Raw genomic sequence first — 22,755 nt, forward strand, 5'->3', positions numbered from 1 at the left:
TAGCTCAGCAATGGCTCCCCCGAGGATCCCCACTACCGGCTATTTCTCTCCCCACTCCCTTCTCTGCCTGAGAGCTGTGCCCTGGGACCTTAGCTGGCGGACACTCCAGCCTGCTGCAGGCGTTCTCCGGTCACCACAGCCACTGGCAGAGGCAGGGTGGGGCCCACCAGCACTGGTGTAAGGCAGCAATCAGTCTTTATGACCGGCGTTTACACGGTCTCAATGAAAATAACTTTCCTTTCAGAAAACCTTGCTCACCTATTTTGAAGTTAACTCAGGAGACTCATCCAAAAGGAAAAACTGAAAAAGCAAACCTTTAGCTTTATTAAGATGTCACCCTCTCCTCATCTTTTGCCAACGCCCTTCATAAGAAAGGATGTCTTTTAGATATCTCAGGAGCAAAATTTTTTCTGGTCAAGACAGGAGAGCTATTTGTCTTCACGCATACTTGGATGTTAAATTCACCTTTGGTCAAGGTCCCAGTATGCTACTCAAGCCCATTCCTGAACCCAGCGTGAGGGTCTGCAGAGGATAGAAAGTCTTTTCAGCGCTTACTGAAGGAGTCCTTAAGTATAAAAGCCATCAGTTGAATGGGTTCGTAAACACAAATTTAAGGAAAAGCCCTCAGTGAATGGGTTCACAAACACAAATTTAAGGCACAGATGATGTGCAGGTCATATACGTACATGATTGTATGTTTGAGTCTACTAAAGTTCTTATTTCAATTCTGCTTAGACTTAACGTATTCTCACTTTAATTTTGTTTAGAAGGCCACTCTTGGTGGAAGAGAATGAACGTGCAGGGTACGTAACATCCCAGCACTAAAGATAAAGCTGACAGAGCACTGGGAGTGCATGACCGCTCTATTCTCATTATCTGACCTGACCAAGGGCACATGTGCTAATGGTCTCACCGTATCACAGTCCTATGAAATGCTCTACCTAAAATTAGTCCCCAGCAAAATACAACAAAGGATCTATTTAAAAATTAATTTAATGCTTAGCTAAAGCTTAATTACATATATAATTATCAAACAATAGTCCTTAATTTCCAAAAAGTTCCTCTTTTGAAAATCACAGAATCAGAAAGCATAAACTTTAAAACAAGTTCTCGGAATATTTACAACATGGTATAAACATTATAGAAGACCAAGGATCTTAAATTGCCTGGGTGTAGCTCATCAGCAAGGCGTATTCTTTATTGCATATATAACTCACATATGTGGGATTTTAAATAAAATGACAGACTATGAAAATTCAAATGCATGTATTTTTGTAAGCTGGTCGGGGGTAGACTCATGAATAAGACAGGACAGTCAGCCCGAAACCATGCAGTTAGGTTTGTGGGGCTATTATTTTCAAAAGTGAAACTCGTGTTCTTTTCAAAAACCTATGTTGCATATATTATTCAGAGTTCATATTAAACCCACATTAGACTGTAATGCTGATTCAAGGAAGAAAGTTTCCATTCACCCAATGACTAAGTCCACACTCCACTCTCAATTTTAAGGCAGCAAAGCTACAGTGATAGCGACTGCTAACTGAAAGGTGAAGAACACTTAGTCACTTGCCAGCCCTTTTGTTGCAACAGTGTAGTAATTCCCTAAGATGATTGGCTACTGAATAATTTTCTGCCGTTAAAAGGCTTATTCTGTAAAAAAACACCACAAATTTCCAGTGTGAAAGTAACTCCATGGTGGTATAAATATATATATATGCATAATTACACAATTTACACGGCACACATCGTTTACAGGGAACAATTAAGTGAGGGTTAATTTGAATAACCATATAAAATATTTCTGTAAACAAAGTATGACAGGCAGTAAGGAAAACATTAACAGGCTTTCTAGAAATGATGTAAATTCTTTTCATTCCAAAGAAATTGCATTTAAGGACACAGTATTGAATATTAATAATGTTCTTTGTATTAAAACAATCAGTATTTTACAGTTTAAGAAACTTTACATATATACAAAATTTATACACTGGGAATGGTATTAAAGCAAATGGGCTTTTTAGTCTCACAGATCTATTTTCCTTCAATCAAAGACTTAAATTCTTTCACATTGTGGTCACTTGCAACACACATAGCATGGTCCAGAGCGCGAACACTTGCAAGGAGTTTTACTACCTGTTTTATGTTCTCCCTAAAAAAGAAAAAAAAAATGTAGCAACATCTCATTAATTAGTACAAAAGCCTTCGAAGGAGAATTTGTTATTGACTTTATGACCATTTTTGAGGTTTGCAATCAATGTTTTCAAGCACACATTTTTAAAGAAGAAATAAGAAAGCTACTGCATATAAAATTGTCCATGTAAAACAAAACTGTATAGTTTGAAGGGCTAGCCCAGAGATCAAGGATCCACTTTCCACAAAAAATACACCCCAAAATTTCACTCAAATCAATTATATCATTAACATCTAGAAAGGAAGGAAAGCAATCTACCGCCAAACTACTTTCAGAGCCCTGCCTCCCTTTCCGGCCCAAACTAGAGTCTAAGCTCTTTCAGAACGTAACTGCCACACAAATTATATTTGTGTCTTCATCCCCAATCCATCCACCAATCCAGCATACTCTCGACTCTTCTAAAATTCACTAAGAAAGCATTAAACTGGCTTCTTCTATCACCCAAGCAGCAGTCACTCTGTGTAGCCCGCAAATGTTAACATACACCTAAGTTACCTAGAGGGCTGCTGAAGCATGGATGGCTAGGCCCCAGAGCCAGAATTCTGACTCGGTAAGTCGGGTGGGGCCTGAGAAGTGGCATGTCTAACAAAGCTCCCAGGTGAGGCTGATGCCGCACGCGGGTCCATGAACCGCTTTAACATGGATTTGAACCAAGTGTGAGAAAGAGCACACCATGTGATATTAGCGGTCTCTTTCCTCTGCAAATTGTAGCAAGAACCTTTTAGGGAAGGATTATAATTTGTAAAGCTTTGTAACTAACCCAAATGGAACTTATTTTACGGACGTGCATGGCACACAGCAAGCGCTTATAATAACTGCTAAAGTTCTTTTCTGTAGAAAAATAAATGCCATTTGTTGATATTTAACTTCCTAACAAAAACACTATTTTTTAAAAATCTTTTTAAGTTTATTTATTTTGAGAGAGAGAGAGAGGACACGCATGTGTGCTCAAGGGAGAGGCAGAGGGAGAGACAGAATCCCAAGCAGGCTCCCTGCTATCAGCACAGATCGCCATGCAGAGCTCAGTCTCAGGAACCCTGAGATCATGACCTGAGCTAAGATCAACAGTCACAAGCTTAAACGACTGAGTCACCCAGGCGCCCCAAAACACTGTTAAGTATATATAAATCAAAGTTTAAAAAGTGAATAGGATTTGCCTAGAAAAAAACACTAGGAAGAAATATTAGTGCCAAAAAATAACAACAAAATGACCCACACCAAAGATGAAATTAAAATATGAATCAAAATCATCTGCTAAAGAATTTTACCACTAAAATCTTTACTGTCTACTTGGTTTTTAAATTTTATTGTAAGAGACAGCAATTTTTTTCTCAAGAAAATAAGTTTCTTTTCCATGGCAGGGAAATAAGGGAAAAGAAAAAGTTTTGTTACAGGGGTATGACCCAATGGTATACATTCTGAAAATGAGAACTCTGACATTTGGAAGAATATATGAAGTGAAACTTTTAAAAAGAAAATCCTTTCAAACTGTACTAGGTATTCTTACTTTTTATACTAGAGATTTATCCTCAAATTACATGAACATCCAAGACAATGTCCACAAACAGGGAGAATGGTTCTTTTATTCACTCCTCCTTTGCAACCCCTGGCAAAGAATACGTACAAGCTGCTCCCTCAAACCATGAGCCTATGTCTCTATGTCACAGACCTTTAGTCTATGGTATGGACACCAAGAAACACAGAACACACCGCTCCCCAAATTGGCCAATAACCTTTCATATACTTCAAGTTCCAGTGACCGGCTTTTTCAGGGTTTACGTCTTATATAATGAACCCCGAGAGATGAAGATCCAGGATAATCTAAAAGCCTGAAGTCTCCCCAGTTCTTCAAGGGAGGAGACAGAGAAAACATTCAGTCTCTTTAGAGGTGCTGCTGAACCAAGTCTCCCTTCATACCTTCACAAATAACACATTGAAAAAAGATTAGGTAAAACAGCAAAAATAAAAAATGATGTGTTTTTGGTAGGTTTATCAATACTACGTCAATATACAATTCAAAGTAAAATAGTGACATGACTCTAAGGCATTTTAATAATAATAAATATGACAAAAACTAAAGACTCAAGACCGTTTCATTCAACGATTACAAAAAATTACCTTGCGTTTCTTTTTTCCACATCAGAGCATCCGATACTGTTTCTGTAGATTGTATCTGCTAAGTGTACAAGGTATCGACAGAAGTTTTCTAACTGAGAAATAGTTCTCTCTCCTTTCAGATTCACGAACCACTGCTTGGGGAAACAATTGATTACCTATGAAGAAGAAAGATGTAAAATGAAATAGAACGAAATAAAGGGTCTAAAGCTGACCCCAAACAACGGGCATAATGTATGCAGAAGGCATGCTGCTGCACTATCTACAGCTAATCACTCGAAAGGGAGATTCTCTTAAATCTGACTGCCCATGTTAACTATACAAATATACCTGAATATACTTGTATTTTTAACTTCAACGGATTGGTATTCAAAACAAAACATAAATAACCTCCAGTATTTAATTAGGGACATAAAACTGATAACACAATTGCTTCATTCTCCTGTCTTCCAGGAATCCCTAAATGAACTGAATTGTCCTTTTATTGGCAGCTTTTGATATAAAACCATGTGCAGCAGAAGCATCATCCTGCAGCCTCCCCGTCCTGAACAATTCCATGAACAGGCGCGCATGCTGGCCCTGAGTCGGGTCAAGACAGCATCGTACCAGTGGGGCACCTCAGGGCAAGAGCCTAACCAAGGTGAAGAGGGTACGGTGTCAGCACTAAACCCAAGCAAGGGGAGGCAGATTCCCACAGGGGAGAGGGCAGTGTACTACCAGAACTCAGCCCAAGTGGGCTGAGAGGGCTCCCCGTTAGGGAACCCAGGGATGCTCAGGAAAATGAGTGACGCCAGGGCTGGCACTAAGTAGAAGATGAAGGTGGACCACCAACTGTCAGAAAGCAAGAAAATGCTCCCTCAAAATGAGACGCCATGTCCTAAGGGCACAGAAGTCAATAAGGGGCTCTAATGAAGTCTGGGAAAGTTCCTGCCAAAGATGCAGAATCTGAATCCAATCGTCAGAGAATATCAAACAAAGCCAAACTGAGGGTCACTCTGCAAAACAACTGGCCCATCATCTTCAAAAGGGTCACGGTCCTGTAAAGGTCAAGGAAAGATAAGAACTCTTCCAGATTAAAGGAGACTAAGGAAGACACAATAATTAAATGCCAAGGATGATCTGGGAATTTCTTTTGCCAGTGATGTGGTATTACAGACATAACTGATAAAACCTGAAGGGTCTCAAAGGTTAGGTGACAGTAGCAGATAAAAGATGTTGACGGTTACATTGTAATTATCATAAGAACATCCCTGTTTATAGAAAATGGACATAAAAATATTTGGGACAGGGGAGCATCATGTCACAGACTTACTGTGACATGGTTGAGGGAAAAAAAACTTTGTATTGTACTTATAAATTTTAGGTCCTGAATTGTTTCAAAAACATTTTTTTCAAAAGATCAAATTGGAGGTACCTGGCTGGCTCAGTCGATAAGAGCATGCAACTCTTGATCTTGGGGTGGTAAGTCTGAGCCCCACATTGGGTGGAGAGATTACTTAAGAACATAAAATCTTTAGGGGCATGTGGGTGGCTCAGTCAGTTGAGCATTCGACTTTGGCTCAAGGTCTTGACCTCAGGGGTTATAAGTTTGAGCCCAGCATCGGGCTCATTGCTGTCAGTGCAGAGCCCGCTTCAAATCCTCTGGTCCCCTCTCCCTCTGCCCCTCCTCTGCTCCTGCTCTCTCCCTCAAAAATAAATAAAAATATTTTTTAAATCTTTAAATAAATGCAACTGTGTAACTCCCACATATAAAATAGAAAACAAGATAATATTAAAATTATTTCTTAAATGAGAGAGACCATTTCTTTAATAACATTCAGAACAGTATTCATCCAACTGTTAAAAATTTATTATTCTGAAATTACAACTTTTATTAATACCACAAAACTAATGACATAATAGAAAGAATAGATACAAATATAACTATACATATTTTTACGTAAAAAACTGCCTAGGGGGTTCACAACTGCTCGGAGGCAAACTGAATGTCAACATCACATCGAGTTCAATAATCAAAGGGGTTTTCTGAAAATTCTAAACTCTCTCTTCAAACAAAGGAAACTTAATTCATTTTCATTTATATGCTTTAAACACTACAATACATGCCATTTAACTCACATTTTGGGCTTTTTTGATGCTGTCATCTCCATATTCTGAATTCTGAAAAGCCATGAGAATGTATCTATTTAATAAACCATCTATTGATAGCTCCTGAAGAGTTTTATTTGAGAAAATGCCGTACCACTGAAGAAAATTCCCTAATAGCTAGAAAGAGAAAACAAAATTATTTTCCCCCAGACTGAAATGTAACTAACACATAACAATGTATACGGTATACAGCATAATGATTTAACAGAAGTATATAGTGTATGGTAAAATGATTACCACAGTAATATCTCTCACCTAAGTTTTTTCTCATGTGATGAGAACTTTTAAGATTTACTCTCTAAGCAACTTTCAAATATACAACACATTACTAACCATAGTCACCATGTTGTACATTACTTACACAGAATTATTTTATCTTGTAATTGGAAGTCTGTACTTTTTAACCCTTTCACCTAATCCCCCCACCCTAGACTCCTCATTTCTGGCAACCACAAATCAGATCTCTGACATTTAACTCACATTTTGGGCTTTTTTGATGCTGTCATCTTCATAATCTGAATTCTGAAAAGATTCAGACTTAAAAGTCTGGGGTTTTTTTTTTTGTTTGTTTTTTTTTACAAGAAGAAAAACTATGGAGAGGCTTTAAGCAACTAAATTAAGTCAAAGAAAATAGAGCAAAACACACCTTATGAAATACAGTGGACCAGGTCTTGCCAAAGTACTAATAAACAGTTTTAAAGGGTCCAAGTATTGCCTTGAGTGACTGAAGATTTGAATTTTATGCTTTAATTAAGTTAACTAGTTATAATGTAGACGGCCACATGGAGCTAGTGGCTACTGTACAGGATGGTGCGAAAACAGAACATCTTCCATCATAATAGAAAGTACTACTGGGCAAGTACTGATTCTTAGATAAATGTCCTCCATTCAAAATCATGCTTAAGTGAGTCCTACAACCATCCACAAAAAGATTAGAATGCATTATTATAAAATGGGAGTACCCAGCCCAACCCACGATAAAAATTTCCAAGTTTCTCAATATTTCTCATCTCTGTAAATGTTAACATTATCCAACCAATTGATCAGGCCAGAAGCTTGGATGTCATTATTCCCCTCTCCCTCAAGTTGTTTTACCCCACCTCCACGGATTCTGCCCATTTCTCTTAATTCCTGTTGCTACCCCCCAATCTAAGCTGCCATCATCTCTTTCTGGACCCTGCAGTTACTCAAGTGATTATGAGCATAAGTTCTGGAGTAGTCTTTCTCAAGCAGTGTTCTGTGAGAGAATTACACCTACAGAAAATTATCTGAGTGACCCCTTACTGAATTTTCCCAACTAAGATACATAGCTAATGCCATTCCAGAATCATGGAAAAGAGAATTCATTATGCACAATGGAGGACTCAAGGCTTTAGTGAGTATTTCACAGAACCAGTTTGAGAAGAACTGCTCATCAGTCACACTGGCCCGAGTTAGACCCCGTTTCTACAGTGAACAAAGGAACGACCCTGGCAGGTTATTCTGTGCCTAACTGTCCCATCAGTGGAGTGGAAACAACAGTTCACAGGCTGCCACGAGGATTCAACAATAAACAAGGATATGGCACAGTGCCTGGTGCACGGCACACAGATAATAAATCTGCATTATTACTCTCTGGACCTGCTGTGATCCATTACCCACACAGCAGCCAAGGTAATCTTAAAAATGGCAATTTGTCCATGTCACTTCCCTGCTAAAAACCCTTCCAGGACCCATACTAATTTTCAACAAAGGCACACAAGCAATTCAATAAAGAAAGGACAGCCTTAGCATTATTACAATTGCCAAATTATGGAAGAAGTCCAAGAGTCCATCGATAGATGAGTGGATAAAGAAGGTGTGGTGTGTATATACAATGGAATATTATTCAGTCATAAAAAAGAATGAAATCTTGCCATTTGCAACAACACGATGGAGCTAGAGAGTATGATGCTAAGCAAAAAGAAGTCAGTCTGAGAAAGATACCTAGGATTTCATTCATACATGGAATTTAAGAAACAAACAAGCAAAGAAGAAAAAACAGAGAGAGAGAGAGACAAATGAAGAAACAGACTCAACTACAAAAAACAAAGTGACACTTACAGAGGGGGGGATGGAGGGGTGGGGAATGAGTGAAACAGGTGACAGGGATTAAGGAGTGCCCCTGTCACAGCGAGTGCCGAGTAACGTATAGAACTAGTGAACCACTATATTGTACAGTTGAAGCTAATATAATGCTGTATGTTAATTACACTGCAATTAAAATAACTTTTTTTATAATTTAAAAAAGAGGCTTTGAAAAGCCTTTTCAAACCAACAGTTCTAGAACAAATGAACTTTAATCCAGTTCATTTAATCCAGTTTAATCCCTACACCCTATATAAAAATTAACTCAAAATGGACTGGAGGCTTACATGTAAACCCTGAAACTAAGAACAATCTAGATGAAAGGGACAGGAGAAAAACTTTGTAGTCCTGTGTTAGACAAACCTTTGTTAGATATGACGTCCAAACCACAACACGCTCAGGAAACCGTAATAAACCAGACTTCATCAAAACAAACAACTTCTATACTTTGCAAGACTGTTAAGAGAATGAAGACAAGCCACACACTAGGAAAGAAAAACTACTCTTTGCAAATCTTAGACACCTGATAAGGAATTTGTATCCAGAATACAGAACTCAAAGCTTAGTAAGACATTTTTAAAAAATGAACAAGGGGCGTCTGGGTGGCTTAGTCGGTTAAGCGTCCGACTTTCGCTTAGGTCATGATCTCGAGGTTCGTGGGTTCGAGCCCTGCGTCGGGCTGTGCTGACTGCCAGCTCAGAGCCTGGAGCCTGTTTCAGTGTGTGACTCCCTCTCTCTCTGACCCTCCCCTGCTCACGCTGTCTCTCTCTCTCCTAGAAATAAATAAAACATTAAAAAAAAAAAATGAACAAAAGATTTGGACAGAGGCTTCACCAGAGAGGACATACACAAATGACAAATAAACACAGGAAGATCTGCTCAACGCCATCGGGCACTAGAGAAATACAAGTTAAAACTATTAAAAGGACACCACTACACATCCTGTAGAATGACTTCAAAGAAAACCAACCAAAAACTGACCTGGTCTGTGGGGAGAACAAGGGATAACTGGGTAACATTAACATATCGCTGATCTGAAAAAATAGCTTTTCCTAGGTATTTACCCAAGGGATATGTAAATTTATATACCCAGAAAAAACCTGTATGCAAATGTTTATAGTAGCTTTAGTCATAATCACTCGAAACCAGAAACAATCCAATGTTCCTCAACTGGGGAATGGATTTAAAAAGATATACAGTGGGGCTCCGAGGTGGCTCAGTTGGTTAAGCATCCAATTCTTGGTTTCGGCTCAGGTCGTGATCGTACAGTTCGTGGGTTCAAGCCCCATATCAGGCTCTGTGCTGATGGTGCAGAGCCTGCTTGGGCCTCTAACTTCCCACCCCTTCCCATGCTCTCTGTCTCAAAATAGATAAACTTAAAAAAAAAAAATACAACTTGTGGCATATTCACCTTACAAAGGAATACTACTTAGCAATAAAAAGAAATAAACTATCAACAACACATGACAACACTGAGAAATTCCAAATGCATTAAGTGAATGAAGCCAGACTCAAAAGTATCCCATAAATAATTCCTTTCAAAAGACACCCTTACAAAGACAACCATAGGACAAGAAAAAGGGGTCGCCACGGTGCAGGTGCTGGCTACGAAGGGGCATGGGGGATTTGGGGAAATGGGAGAAGTGTTACACATCTTGATCTGGGTAGTGACTACGTGTCTATATGTAAATTACAGCACCTGCGTCATGTGGACAGCTCATCTCCTCCCTAACTCCAGTCCTCTTGGGCTTTCCTCCGTCTTCCTAGTGTATGCTGCTGTCTCTCCTCTCCCTGCCAACTCCTATTTACTCTTCTGGTCTAATAGCCTAAATTTCACTTCCTCAGAGTGGTGGAGGATCTTCTGTGACTCATTAGTCGAGGTGTCTGTGCCTCTTGTCACATGCTCCCTTACTTCCCTGAATGTCTCCTTTCATATTCGTCACACCTGAGATAATACTTGTTTGCTGTCAACTGTGCTGGATATCATAAGCTCCACGAAGCCTCCACTTCTAGCACATTCAGTGCTATAGCCCCCAACTTAGAAAAGTAACTGGTGCAGGGATGGCTGGGTGGCTCAGTCAGTTAAGCGTCCAACTTCGGCTCAGGTCATGATCTCACGGTTCGTGGGTTCGAGCCCCGCGTTGGGCTCTGTGCTGACAGCCACCTCAGAGCCTGGAGCCTGCTTCAGATTCTGTGTCTCCCTCTCTCTCTGACCCTTCCCTGCTCATGTGGTCTCTCTCAGAAATATATAAAAACATTAAAAAAATTTTTAAAAAGAAAAGTAACTGGTGCTTTCCTTGCTGAATACATTAACTGTGGTTTAGCAAGGCAGTCTGTTGGCTGGCTCGGACTCTGCTTTCGAACTCAGAATACATTTTCTCGTGTGGAAACATCAAACCTGAATAAAATCTTGGAATAAAACTAATCTGTAAAATGGAGTTTGGATACAGACATCGATCACAGCCTATAGAGTTACTTAATCAAATATCAAATTACTTTTCAAAGTATAGGAATCAAACAAAATCTGAACTCTTTTACATAGCCTAGAGACACGTACCTTAACTGAAGACCAAAACTGTCGTTGAAAAAACAAATAAGGCCCAGAATTTTTATTTTCCAAGACACTATGAAACAAAAACATGAGCAAACATATTGTAAGTGCTATGTGATTCCTAGAAAAGATTTCTACATGTAAAATAGCTGAACAAAACAATTTATCTTTCAAATTACCAAATAACTATATTCCGGAAGATACGTTAAAAGAAACTGGAAATTTATTTGGAGACAGAAAGGGAGAACAAAAAGCCTTATTTGCTTTATTCTGCTTAAGGAAACAATTTCTCCACTGAGCTAGTCTCTTTGGGCTACAAGTTTACACTAAATAGGTAGAGTTTATATTTCAAGCTACCTTTAGCTTTTCTGGAATTTAAGAAGCGTTCTCTGGAAGATAATATAGAAGATCATAGGTTTTTGTTTTGTTTCTGTTTTTTGTTGTTTTTTTTTTTTTAAGTAGTCTCCATGCACAACATGGGCCTTAAATTCAGGACCCTGAGATTAACAGTCACACACTCTAGCAACTAGCCAGCCAGGCACCCCAAATATTATCATCATCTTTAATGTTACGAATTACTTACTTTTTGGGATACAAGGGCATGAATACATCATCATCTAAAGTTCTCCTCATTCTTAACAAAAGTGCTTTCAGGTACACCTAAAGAATTAAAAACAGATCACACATTTTAAGAAGGGTTATGATAAAAGTTAAATTTTAAGGAATGAAAACAAGCCATATTCTAAATCATATGATTAAGTATTCAATGTCAAGTAAACTGTCTTCTCCAATGTTTTACCTTCTTCACTGTAGGCGTTAAGGTCTTTAATCCTCACTCACTACTCAGTTTATCCCTCAACCACCAAGCAGTAAAGCCACTGAGAAATCTATAAACCGTTCCAAGTCTACCGTATTCCTAATATTTAAGATCACACACGTAATCTGGTTCTGCTCAAAATGAAGTCAGTGAAAACAAGATGAAGAGCATCTTTTCCACCACATCTAAACAGCTCCTAAGAACGTACAGAGGCTGGCAGCAATCCGAAGTTCGGAAACTAGTTATATCTATAATCGCTGGTGGTCCTATACGCTGTTCAAATGTTTAAGCATTTTAATCATCAACTGTTACCCATCCTAGTAGTTTTACATTTTTCTTTTTCCATAAAAACACAGTTTTTTTGATTAGTGGGGGTGGGGCAGTGAGAAGGATGCGAGAAGAGCACAGGTGGGAAGTCACTGGATAATGACATCTCCTCACCAGGGAGGGATTTTAAAACTACAAACCATTATCTCAAATGTTGTATATTTCAGGCCATAAGGGACCAGATGGCCTGAGGGAATCAGATTTTCTGGCAAGGCTTCGAACATAATCACTCATCCCTAAACTCTCGCTCCTTTTTGAAAGGAGAGGGGAGGGAAAAACTTTTATTCACTGAAACAAAGAATTAAATTACCTGTGTATTTTTGTTTTCTGCATTCACTACTGAAGGGTATCCATTTATTAATTTGAGTGTAATTCCAACCATTCTTGAAGTCTGCGTTGTAGAAAAAGGGTCCCACATATTTTCAGCTATTACTATTGAGAGAAAAGTAAGCTGTGTTGAGACACGGACATCGATTGCAAAGGACTTAAATCTGCTGTCAAACAGTCTTCAAGTTATCAATGCCAACCCTGGTTTATTCTCTCTCTCTCTCTCAGAGAGAGAAAGTATAACAAGCTCCAGTCTTCATTGTCCTCTTAACTGAGGATCAGGCAAAGGTGAGAGGCACAGATTCGTTCTATTTTCTGCTGCTCGGTGACAATAAAGGGGCAGATTTCTAAATCCTAGGTGTCTCAGCATCAAGAATCCACAACTAAATTTGAAACTTATTTTTAATATTTTATATATATATATATATATTTTTTTTTTTTAAATTTCTGAGAGAGAGGCAGACAGCGTGAGCAGGGGAGGGTCAGAGAGAGAGGGAGACACAGAATCCAAAGCAGGTTCCAGGCTCTGAGCTGTCAGCACAGAGCCTGACTCGGGGCTTGAACCCACGAACCATGAGATCGTGACCTGAGCCGAAGTCGGACACTTAACAGACTGAGCCACCCAGGTGCCCCTATTTTTAACATTTTAAATAGGTTTCCATACCAATGATTCCTAATTTTTTTTTGAGAGACTGGCAGAAGTAATGAAATTGCTCCCCAGGAAAATGCATATCCACCACCCTCCTCAAACTACATATTCAGTTTTGCCTCAGAGTCTTTACAAGTCTCTAAAATGCGCAGATGGATCAATTACTGCCTCCACCACCAGGCTTGCCCCAAAGTCGTCTTCAAGTACTAGGTTAAGAGACATCTACCCTTTAGCCTTCTTGGGGCCAGAGGGTTATTTTATTGTTTGTAATACCACTTCTATGAGGAAGCACACTCTGGTTAAAAACTCTTCAAAACAGATTTGAAAACCCAAGGTGTTCAGCTGTTCAATTCGGATTCGGAAACCCCTACCTGTTAGTTTGGGCAGAATCACCTTTTCCACGATTGTAGGCAATAGCGCAACATCGACATCATCTTTCTCTTGCTCTCGTTCTTCACAACCGTAAAACAGCAAAGATTCAAACCACAGCATATTCTCAAAGTCACGACATTTTGCCTAGAAAAAAAGAATATTAAAAGCTACACATTTACAATAGTTGCCATTTCTGCTTCTGGCCATGATAAGAAGAACAGGAACAGGACTTAACCTTCAGTCATTAACAGCGGAAAACTGAACAAAATCTTTGAAACCTCTGTTTTCAGACAGTGGACCACAGGCAGGACGGGACTAGGACCCCTGAAAACAGAGAATCAAATGAGGGAGCCCCTGGTAGGGGAGAGCGGAGCAGTCTGGCTCAGTTGTGGAGACCACAAGTGGAGTTTGAGGAGGCTGAGGCAGCCGGAAGCTGCAGGACCCAGGAGGGAGCTACCCGGAGAAAGAACTGTGAAGCACACACGAGTCGCCTCGAGCCTCTGCTGTTTACCAAGACACACGTGCCCAGGGTGAAACTCCGCAAGGCCTGGCCCAGAGCAACGGGAGCTGGCGGCTGAAGGGTTCCCAAGGCTCACAGCTTTTTCAGTTGTTTCCAGGACGCGACCTCAGCCTTCTTTTCCCTACAGTTTACACCCTCAACCCAGCCCATCTCATTCATGCCCATGGCTCCGTCCACATGGTGGGAACTTCCAAAACTCTCTCTTGAACGTGACCACTGAACACATACAGGTAATGCTAGTCTCTTCCCTCATATATCTCCCAGGCCAAAAGGTCCTACTAATTGCACCTCCTAAATGTATCAATTTGTCTTATCCTCCACATTTTCTATGATCACCCATTTAGTTCAGGTCATTTCACACCTTCCCTACTAATCTTTCCCATAAGGTTCTAAGGTTTTCTAGGATCAAAGGACCAAGTTCTTATTGTTCATTCACGTTCATATCCCAGTATCACTACATTCAACTTTAGTTGATCGAGAAAAGGGCTGCATAAACTTGAAAGTAATAAACAGCCCTCTTGAGAAGGAATAGAGATAAAAGAAAAGATCATGACTTTATACCCAGCTGAATTTGTATTACAGCCCTGTGCCCTACCTCCCCTGAACAGCATTTTGCTCAAGCTTACATCTCTAGCTTTGAGATTAAAATTACCCAGGCATCATGTTATATTGTTTTCTAACAGTGACATAAGCCACTCACCTCAAGAGGAGTCCAAGTGAGAAGCTGCAGCCGTATGAGGGGGTTGAACAGCTTTGGCAAACAAAGGCCGATGTAAGCATCCTTATAGGACGTATAGTATTTTGAACGCCATGCTTCAAACTGGGATTTAATACAGTCGATTGAATAGAAACTTTCAAGGACATCTTCAAAAACCTTGCTGGACTCTTTTGAAATGCGATCTAAAGACAACAAAAACAACAAACAAAAACCCCAGAAAGAGATAATTTAAAATGTGGCAGAAAACTCAGAATTCAGTATTTTCCACATCTTCTTTGCAGCCTGAGTATCGGTCAGATAGGCTCGTTAATAGAGACATAATTCTTAATTGCAATTTAACAGAAAGGAGAAACAGAAGTTTAGGTTTCAAATGTCTGTTCTGCAAACCAGAGTCCAGGCAGTCGGTCTTACAGTTCCCATGTGAGCCATTTCCTGTTACTAGAGTTCAGTTAAATACCACCTGTCTCCCAACAAGTCATCATGTTTCAGTTACTACGGTAAATTAACTGTAACTTCATGAGATGCAAACTTTGCTCCTAGCTCTTCGGTCCACAAATCAACGGTATAAATATCAGAAGTGCATCACGATCAGTGAACTATCATTACCACTTCTTTCAAGGTCTGTTGGTGACTACAGGAAGCAGTCACCTATGGTATACTTGACACAGACAAGTATCAGCAATGGATGCTACATCTTTAGGTGAAAAGTTATTTGATGCCGCTGATGACTCGGGAAAAGGGAATCTTTATCATGGAGGGACCTAATTTGTGACAACCTACTTCTCCAGCTGGATCTTACCATCACTCATAGTGGGACAATCTAACATTTGTCATCTCCTACTCTGCAATAAGCAGCAGCATCCTGGATGAAGTATTCTTGCCAAAACAAAAGCTTAACCTGAATCTAATCAAGTCTTCAGACCTAAATGTCAGTTTCCATAGAAACACGGTAAATGGAAAAACAAATTAATACCACGAGGAAACAAATTTAAAATGTAGGGAGTTCTGCAAGGTAAGTAACCTGGTCTCTTCAAAACCTTAGTGCTTTAAACAAATAATGGGGGTGTGTGTATGTGTAAGGTACTCATGGACAGTAATTAACTCTAGGGAAAAAATATAACCACCAAATGCAAGGCATGAAATCTCATGTGGATCCTAGTGTGAAAAAGACACAACAACCCACAAAAACAGTCCCAAGAGTTTTATTTTTGGGGAGCTGCTGCTAAATAGACCTAATATTAAGAACTTTCAGTTAAACATGCTCAGGTGTATGAAGAAAAGTATCATGATGTCTGCAGGCCATTTTCAAATGGTTCGGCAATACACACACACACACACACACACACCCAAAAAGTTAAGGCAAACTTGGTTTGATAAGAATTGTTGGATCTGGGTGAAAAGCACATGGGATCACTGCTATTCTTTCCAGTTTCTATATGTTTAAAAATATTCACTATAAAAAGGGGGGAGAAAAATAAGCTTTTTCAATGAAATTCCAAATGGCCTAAGCTGACATAATTCGGAATAAACACAACCAATGGTGGGAAATAAAGATTCTTCTAGAAATGCCTGGCACATAATAGTACTAACTACTCCTCTTGGGTTGTAATTATTCAGGACTCCCCAAATCAGGAGTTTCTCTCAGGGCTGAGTGTTCTGCTGCCCAGCTCTGCCTCTCCAGGAGAGGCTGTTAGGGCTAGCCTAGAATCTGACTTTTTTTTTTTTTTTTTTTTTTTTGGTCACTTAAAATCCTACAATTCTGGAGAGTAATATCATTTTATTATGCAAGTACTAACTAAACTCCAAGACAAGGTGTCACCGCTATTTTTGAGAATTCATCATGATATTCAGTTAATAAAAATGGGCGCGTGTTCTTACAATGAAGGAAAAAGTAGCTAATGATAATGCAGAGCCCACGAAACTTGCAGACCATCGCACAGTAAAACCACACCCAAGCAGAAACCAAACCGGTGATGAAATCTCATTTCCAAATAAATGCCTAACCTTTTTCCAGATTGAAGTTGGTAATATCTGTAGAAGTTTCTTCGTCATCACTGGAAAGGCCTTCGAGGTGATCTGCCATCTTACCGGTCTGCTCTCTGGCTTGTCTACGACGCGTCCTAAACAACAAGCAGCAAGTTCCCAAACTGGACACAAGAGACTCCTCCCTCTGCAAAGCACCTGACAGCAAGCGGTTTTAGATTTACCTCCTGGCCTCCCGTTCTGCAATCCTACGTTTTGCATGCTCTTGATACAGTGCCCGATCTCGCCCAAAGGAATCAAGATTTGGTGCCATCAGAGCTTTATCTGTAAAACAACAACAGTGAAAATTAAAAGCCTTCCTTCAGCAATCTTGAGGAAAGAGTTTGCACAGAATAAGCCATAATGACAGACCGTTTGCTAATCTCAACAGCAGGACTCCACAGTAACTGGTAAACCAGATAGTTTTCTAGTTTAGAGCAAATCTCAGTATTATTCTGTGTTCCCATGAAAAGGAGTAGAAAAAACAAATGGAGAGTTCAACAACCCTATGTAAATACAAATGGGCTTAATCACTATTTTTATATCTAAGTAATAGAACTAGTAGATGCTAGCATGATGACCAAATAAATTAAAAACCAAAATTACCTGTGCAAAGGGAAAATTATAGATTACTTTCTTAAGGAAGGAGTTAAGCATCACATGGCTAATGATATGACAGAAAAGAAATCCTGGGTAGGAAGGATGAGAAAACAGCTTTGTTCTAGGAGTTTGAGAATGTATTCCATTTATTCCCATTCTGCTGTGTAGACATTCTCTATTTTTAGAACAAGGGCAGAATCAACATGTAGACTGAAACCCACGTCTGAACAGGACCAACTTACACTTTCTAGAACAAACTCTTTCAAAGCAGAATTATTCCCTTTTTTACCTATTTTTTGTCTCTTTTTTTAAAACTCTATAGGGCAATTTTCTAGTTTACCTTCCAACCTGCCAATTTAATTTATATTTCAGCTACCATATTTATAATTTCTAAGAGATGGTTCTTATTCTCGTAATACTCCCTTCTCTTTAGCATCTTCTCCTCGTGTTCCATGTAGGGCACATCCTATTATCTCTTAAAGGATATCCATTATATTTTACATTTTCTTCTGACACCTGCACTGTCTTGGTTTCCTCAGTCCCTTTGGTTCTATTGCTTGTGTTGCTCTCTGATGACCCTTAACTACCTCATGTGAAAGAAGGAGCCTAGAAGTTCTGTGGACAAAGGTGGGAGGAACCTCACAGAGGCATCTCCATCCGATCACTGGGGAGAAAGTCAACTTTTCTGTTGCAGCCTCCCAGTAGTTAGTGTCTCGGGCTTCCTCTGGACCCATTCTCCTCCTCCAGTGAACAGGCCTCTAATCTCCTGCCTAGGGTAGAAGGCGTGGGGGAAACATCTAACTGCAACACTTTCCTCAATTCTACATTTAATGAAGATACTCTATAAAACACAGATAGTAATAGAAGCAAATAAGCCAAGGGATAAGATGTGAAGAAAGTCATACATAAAATAAAAGACATCAATTTTAGGCTTTTGAATTTGTTTTTCCCTGATATCAGAGATGTGCCGCCAACAGCAGCAGAAGAAAATACAAACCCCAAAATTAGCCCCCTACTTCAGTGTATCCTAACTACCTCAGACCCTATTATTTTTAAAAGTTGCCTTGAGTTATTCATTCATATTTCAAAATAGCTCTGATATCAGGAAGTATGTTCCAGAGTTCAGCAACTGAAAAGATAAACAAGAAAGATGCCCCTGTTCTACCTCAACTGTGAATTCACCACACCAATAGGGAACAAACAGCTAAAGCCCCAATCTACAGAAGTGATTCCCATCTCTAAGAGGTCTCCTTCATTGAAGAAATACTGTAAAGAATATTCATTACTATAAGTACTTAAAATGTCTCTACCTTTATAGATTCTATATGACATTAAAGGAGATATGAGTAGATGACTCAAGTGATAGCCTCCTCCTTCACTTCTCTAAGAACTATATGCCATAACTGTGGTAAGTGTTCACAAATTTCAACAGATGAATTGTGGGGTTTTTTGCTTCTTTAAAAAAAGATCAGAAACACAAGCTGTATTTTAGCGTCCTACGTGATTTTTCTCAAACCTTTGACAATTAAGGAATACTCCCCTCTAGGGCAGTACTCTAATCAATACACATCATTCAATCTTTACTTCTAATTCTGTGTAAGTAAACAGCTCCAAGTTATAAATAACAGATAATAGGCAGAAAAAGGTATTTGATGAAATGCACAGCCCATACAAATCATTTAACTTAAAAAGGACTAACTTCCCTTCCTAGGTATAATGGTTACCTGTACTCTGCCCCAGAAATCTGGTTCTGTCTGCATCAAAAGTGATCTGGAAGGGCTGCATTAGTCACCTAGGTGCCCAATATGGCAATGATCCAATTTAAGTTCGTGTGGCAAAAACAGAAAGGTCAAAGCTCTGAGGGCCATAACACCACCTCTTTATAATGCCCTAAAACCCATCCCGAACACAGGATGTTTTCTCTGGGATCCAATATCAAATTTAAAAGAGCCCCTGTTTGACAAGGCGTTGGTTTCAGAAAGAGTAACACTAGGGGCCTTTGCACGTGGATCACCTGGAGTGGTTGCTCCACATGAGGATGCTGTCACCATCCAAGACCGGGCAAAAACCTCTGGGGATAGGCCCAAGAAACCTGCACTGTAAATTAATACCCCAGGTAATTCTGATGCATGCTTCCATTCAAAACTGCTGGCATAGGGAACAAAGAGATGATAAAAAGAAGCCATAAGAAATCCATGCTAGGAAAAGTCCTCTTAGAATACCCAAGAATATGGAGCACAGTGGAAATGTGGAATTAAAAGGTTTGAAACATCTGGTTCAAGAGCCTCAGCTAAGCTATTGAAGAAGAGGTTTCTGATTAATTCTGGTTTTCCATAACACATATTATAATGAAAGGAATAGAAACAAAATTTCTAAATTTTTATATTAAAATTTCAAAAACTGTAGGACTCAACTGACTCACTAAAAAACCCACTATAAAAGGCAAACTAGAGAATAAAAAATTTTTGCTTTTCTGAGGCGTGATGTTCAAAAATCCCCTAATCTTGGAGTGGTATCGTTTGTTATGTAATTAAAACCCCTTCTCTCCTCTTCAAAATCTCCCAGTCTCTAAACCAGAATCTTTCCAACAACAGCATTTGTGCTGGTGTTACAAACAGGATGAAATGGGGGGAAGATCAATTAGAGCCCAATGATAGTTGTCTTAAGATAAAATACTCATGTCTTCTCTATACTCTAAAGAATGAAAAAATAGGTACAAAGAAAGAGTTAAGATCGACAAGAGTATCAGTGCATGTTTTTGAGCTCCTTCGTGAAGCTGTGTTTCCTTAAACACAATCCAGTATGTGCCGTTACAAGTTTTAGAACTACCTGACGCAAGGGCAAGGAAATGTGCTTGTTTTAAAAAAAGAAAAAAGCTAAGCTGTCTGATTCTCAATTAGGCTGCACTAAGTAAACAAGGTTGTTTAATGAATAATAAAAACCTTCAAGATGGACTGACTTGAATGGCTTGAAAACTCCGAAGATTCATCTTTAATATCATCTTGTCGTCTTTGGACAAGGCGGGAAGCTCGCTGTTTGTACAGCTGATGTATTGCTGATTCAAGTTCATTAATCAGTGGCACCTGTAAAAATACAACACACTCCGTAACACCAAACTCTTCAGTTGCTTACTTATTTGAGGGTTCCATACTATTTCCGGGTTTCTGAAAAAGTACCCTCTATGGACAGAATGATTATGAACTCCCAATGGGACACAAATAGCAATTACGAAGTTTAGGCAACATCTCTTCTTTTAATCCATATATAGGGCTACAATGTCCGGTGCCTAGTTACTGGAGTAAAAGTTCGGTTAGGAAACTTAACACTTCGGTATTAGTAGAGAGCAAGTAAAGAAATGTCAATATTGTAGTGCTTTTCTTGCAGAACGTACTTGCAAGTCTTTTAAAGTCCACTTTTGATTTTCAGCAGCATGATCTACCTCAGAATTTGTGTAGCTCAAAATAAGCCACTACTGCTGTGTAATACCAAGAAACCGCAAGGGCTCCATGCGCAGGTAAGACTGGGAGTGTGCAAACTGCCCAACTCTGGACACATAAACTGCTCCGTCACTCGTGTGCACCACGCACCTTATGGGCACATCACACTACACTGCAGTTCGATTATACATTCTTCCATGTGAACTGCATCCATTTCCATGAGTAAGGCAAGTAAAATTTCTAGCTTTCACTAACCTAAAATCAGTATCTCAGACTTAGAAAGCTCTTCCTATTAAGTGTCTGTACTTTTGCGTACTTTGTTGTAAAAATATTAAAATTCCTCACATGAATTATCAGTTTACAAAGTCCATGAATTTTTCCAGGTTCATATCCACAGATAAGCATTCACTTGGTTCACACACAGTACAAAAGCTTACAGGATGAAACCTAACTTAAAAAGAAAAAACAAAACTTTCTCTTTATCAATATCTTATATTACAACCAAACGCTACGCAACTTTCACAAAACACTAATGACCACTACACATACCTGAGGAAACCAGAAATTCTAGTTTCCTGATGGTTAGTGCAAATGGAAAACACATTATTTAGAGTTTGGGAACACTGGCACCAAGTGTGATATCAGCTTCCTGAACTGAACAGACTGCAAATGGAAAATAAAAAAAGGCAGGTGGGATTCAAAGATGTCTGTAAAAAAGCAATTTTATACACTTGCATGATCCCATTGCAAAAGCAGCAAATGTTCCCAGAAAGATCAAACCAATGGAGTTATTTTAATTTCGACTGTGCCACACCACAGGCAACAAGGTCCCCAGATCGGCACTGATTATCTTAAGCAACTGAGCCCACAGACTCCATTTTTAAAACTTACGATGAGTAATTTTTTTTAAAGCAATTAATGCTGCGTTACTGTGACTTACGCTTCCCCACCCCTTGTGCTTTCACCCCCCCCCCCCCCACAGGACAGAAGACACAGGTGCCTGTGTAGCTAAGGTGCGTTCTGTCCATCCTGGAGATAGCCGACAGTCCTGTAGCGGGAGACGGACACACCTCAGGGGGCATCGGATAGAATTTAATTATTCAATTCACAGTTAAAAAATCTGATAATGTAATTTTCTGTTTAGGTCCTTAGAATGCCTTTCAATAAAGCTAAGAATATTCTGAGAATAAAAACCTTAAAACGCATTTTCAGCTCTTTCAGGTTTCTTAACGATATTGACTTGTCTTAAGAGTATGCACCATGACAATTTCTTTACCCTCTCCAAACTCAAAATTGTTCTGGACTATTATTATTTCAAGACCAAATTTAAGGCGAAGAACACAAGAAAGAGGACCATAGGGAAAAAAAAGGACGGAAAGTTAAAATGATTTTCAAACAATTAAAAAAATCTAAATTCAAACTGCTTAAACTTCTGTAACAAAACAGAAAAAAACCAGATGTTTATCTTTCTATGGCCTTACTCTGAAATAAACTTTTATAGTATAACTAAAATGAATATTCAAATGTGTCTAATTAGTCCTAAATATTTCCAAGGTGACAATTTATGGCATCATTAACCCAGCCAGCAGTCTCTTAATAAAACTCAGTGTGTATGAAAATGTCAAAATAAAATAAAATACTCATCCTTCAAAGAAAGGATTATCTACCTCTGTTTTAATTAAACTGTAGTCACTGTAGGGGTACCTAGGTGGCTCAGTTGGTAAAGAGTCCAACTTCGACTCAGGTCATGATCTCACAGTTCACGGGTTTGAGCCCCGTGTCCGGCTCTGTGCTGACAGCTAGCTCAGAGCCTGGAGCCTGCTTCAGATGCTGTGTCTCCCTCTCTCTCTCTCTG

The 22,755-nt window shown here is 39.3% G+C and overlaps 1 protein-coding gene across 1 annotated transcript in view; it reads right to left on the reverse strand.

Moving 5' to 3' along the window:
• Positions 1-1,904: 1,904 nt before the first annotated feature.
• PAXBP1 (PAX3 and PAX7 binding protein 1) overlaps positions 1,905-22,755 on the reverse strand; it is a 33,167-nt gene continuing 12,316 nt past the window's right edge. The window contains exons 8-18 of the mRNA XM_039228399.1: positions 20,423-20,546; positions 17,049-17,148; positions 16,846-16,961; positions 14,824-15,023; positions 13,603-13,747; positions 12,566-12,687; positions 11,695-11,771; positions 11,118-11,184; positions 6,425-6,571; positions 4,310-4,464; positions 1,905-2,149 (exon numbers count right to left, since the gene is read on the reverse strand). Of these exons, the coding sequence (XP_039084330.1) occupies positions 2,032-2,149; positions 4,310-4,464; positions 6,425-6,571; positions 11,118-11,184; positions 11,695-11,771; positions 12,566-12,687; positions 13,603-13,747; positions 14,824-15,023; positions 16,846-16,961; positions 17,049-17,148; positions 20,423-20,546 (1,371 nt within the window). The 3' untranslated portion in view covers positions 1,905-2,031. The remainder of the gene's footprint in view (positions 2,150-4,309; positions 4,465-6,424; positions 6,572-11,117; positions 11,185-11,694; positions 11,772-12,565; positions 12,688-13,602; positions 13,748-14,823; positions 15,024-16,845; positions 16,962-17,048; positions 17,149-20,422; positions 20,547-22,755) is intronic.

This window comes from Hyaena hyaena, unplaced genomic scaffold (assembly GCF_003009895.1).
Source record: "Hyaena hyaena isolate Hyena2069 unplaced genomic scaffold, ASM300989v1 scaffold_2, whole genome shotgun sequence".
Lineage (NCBI taxonomy): Eukaryota > Metazoa > Chordata > Mammalia > Carnivora > Hyaenidae > Hyaena > Hyaena hyaena.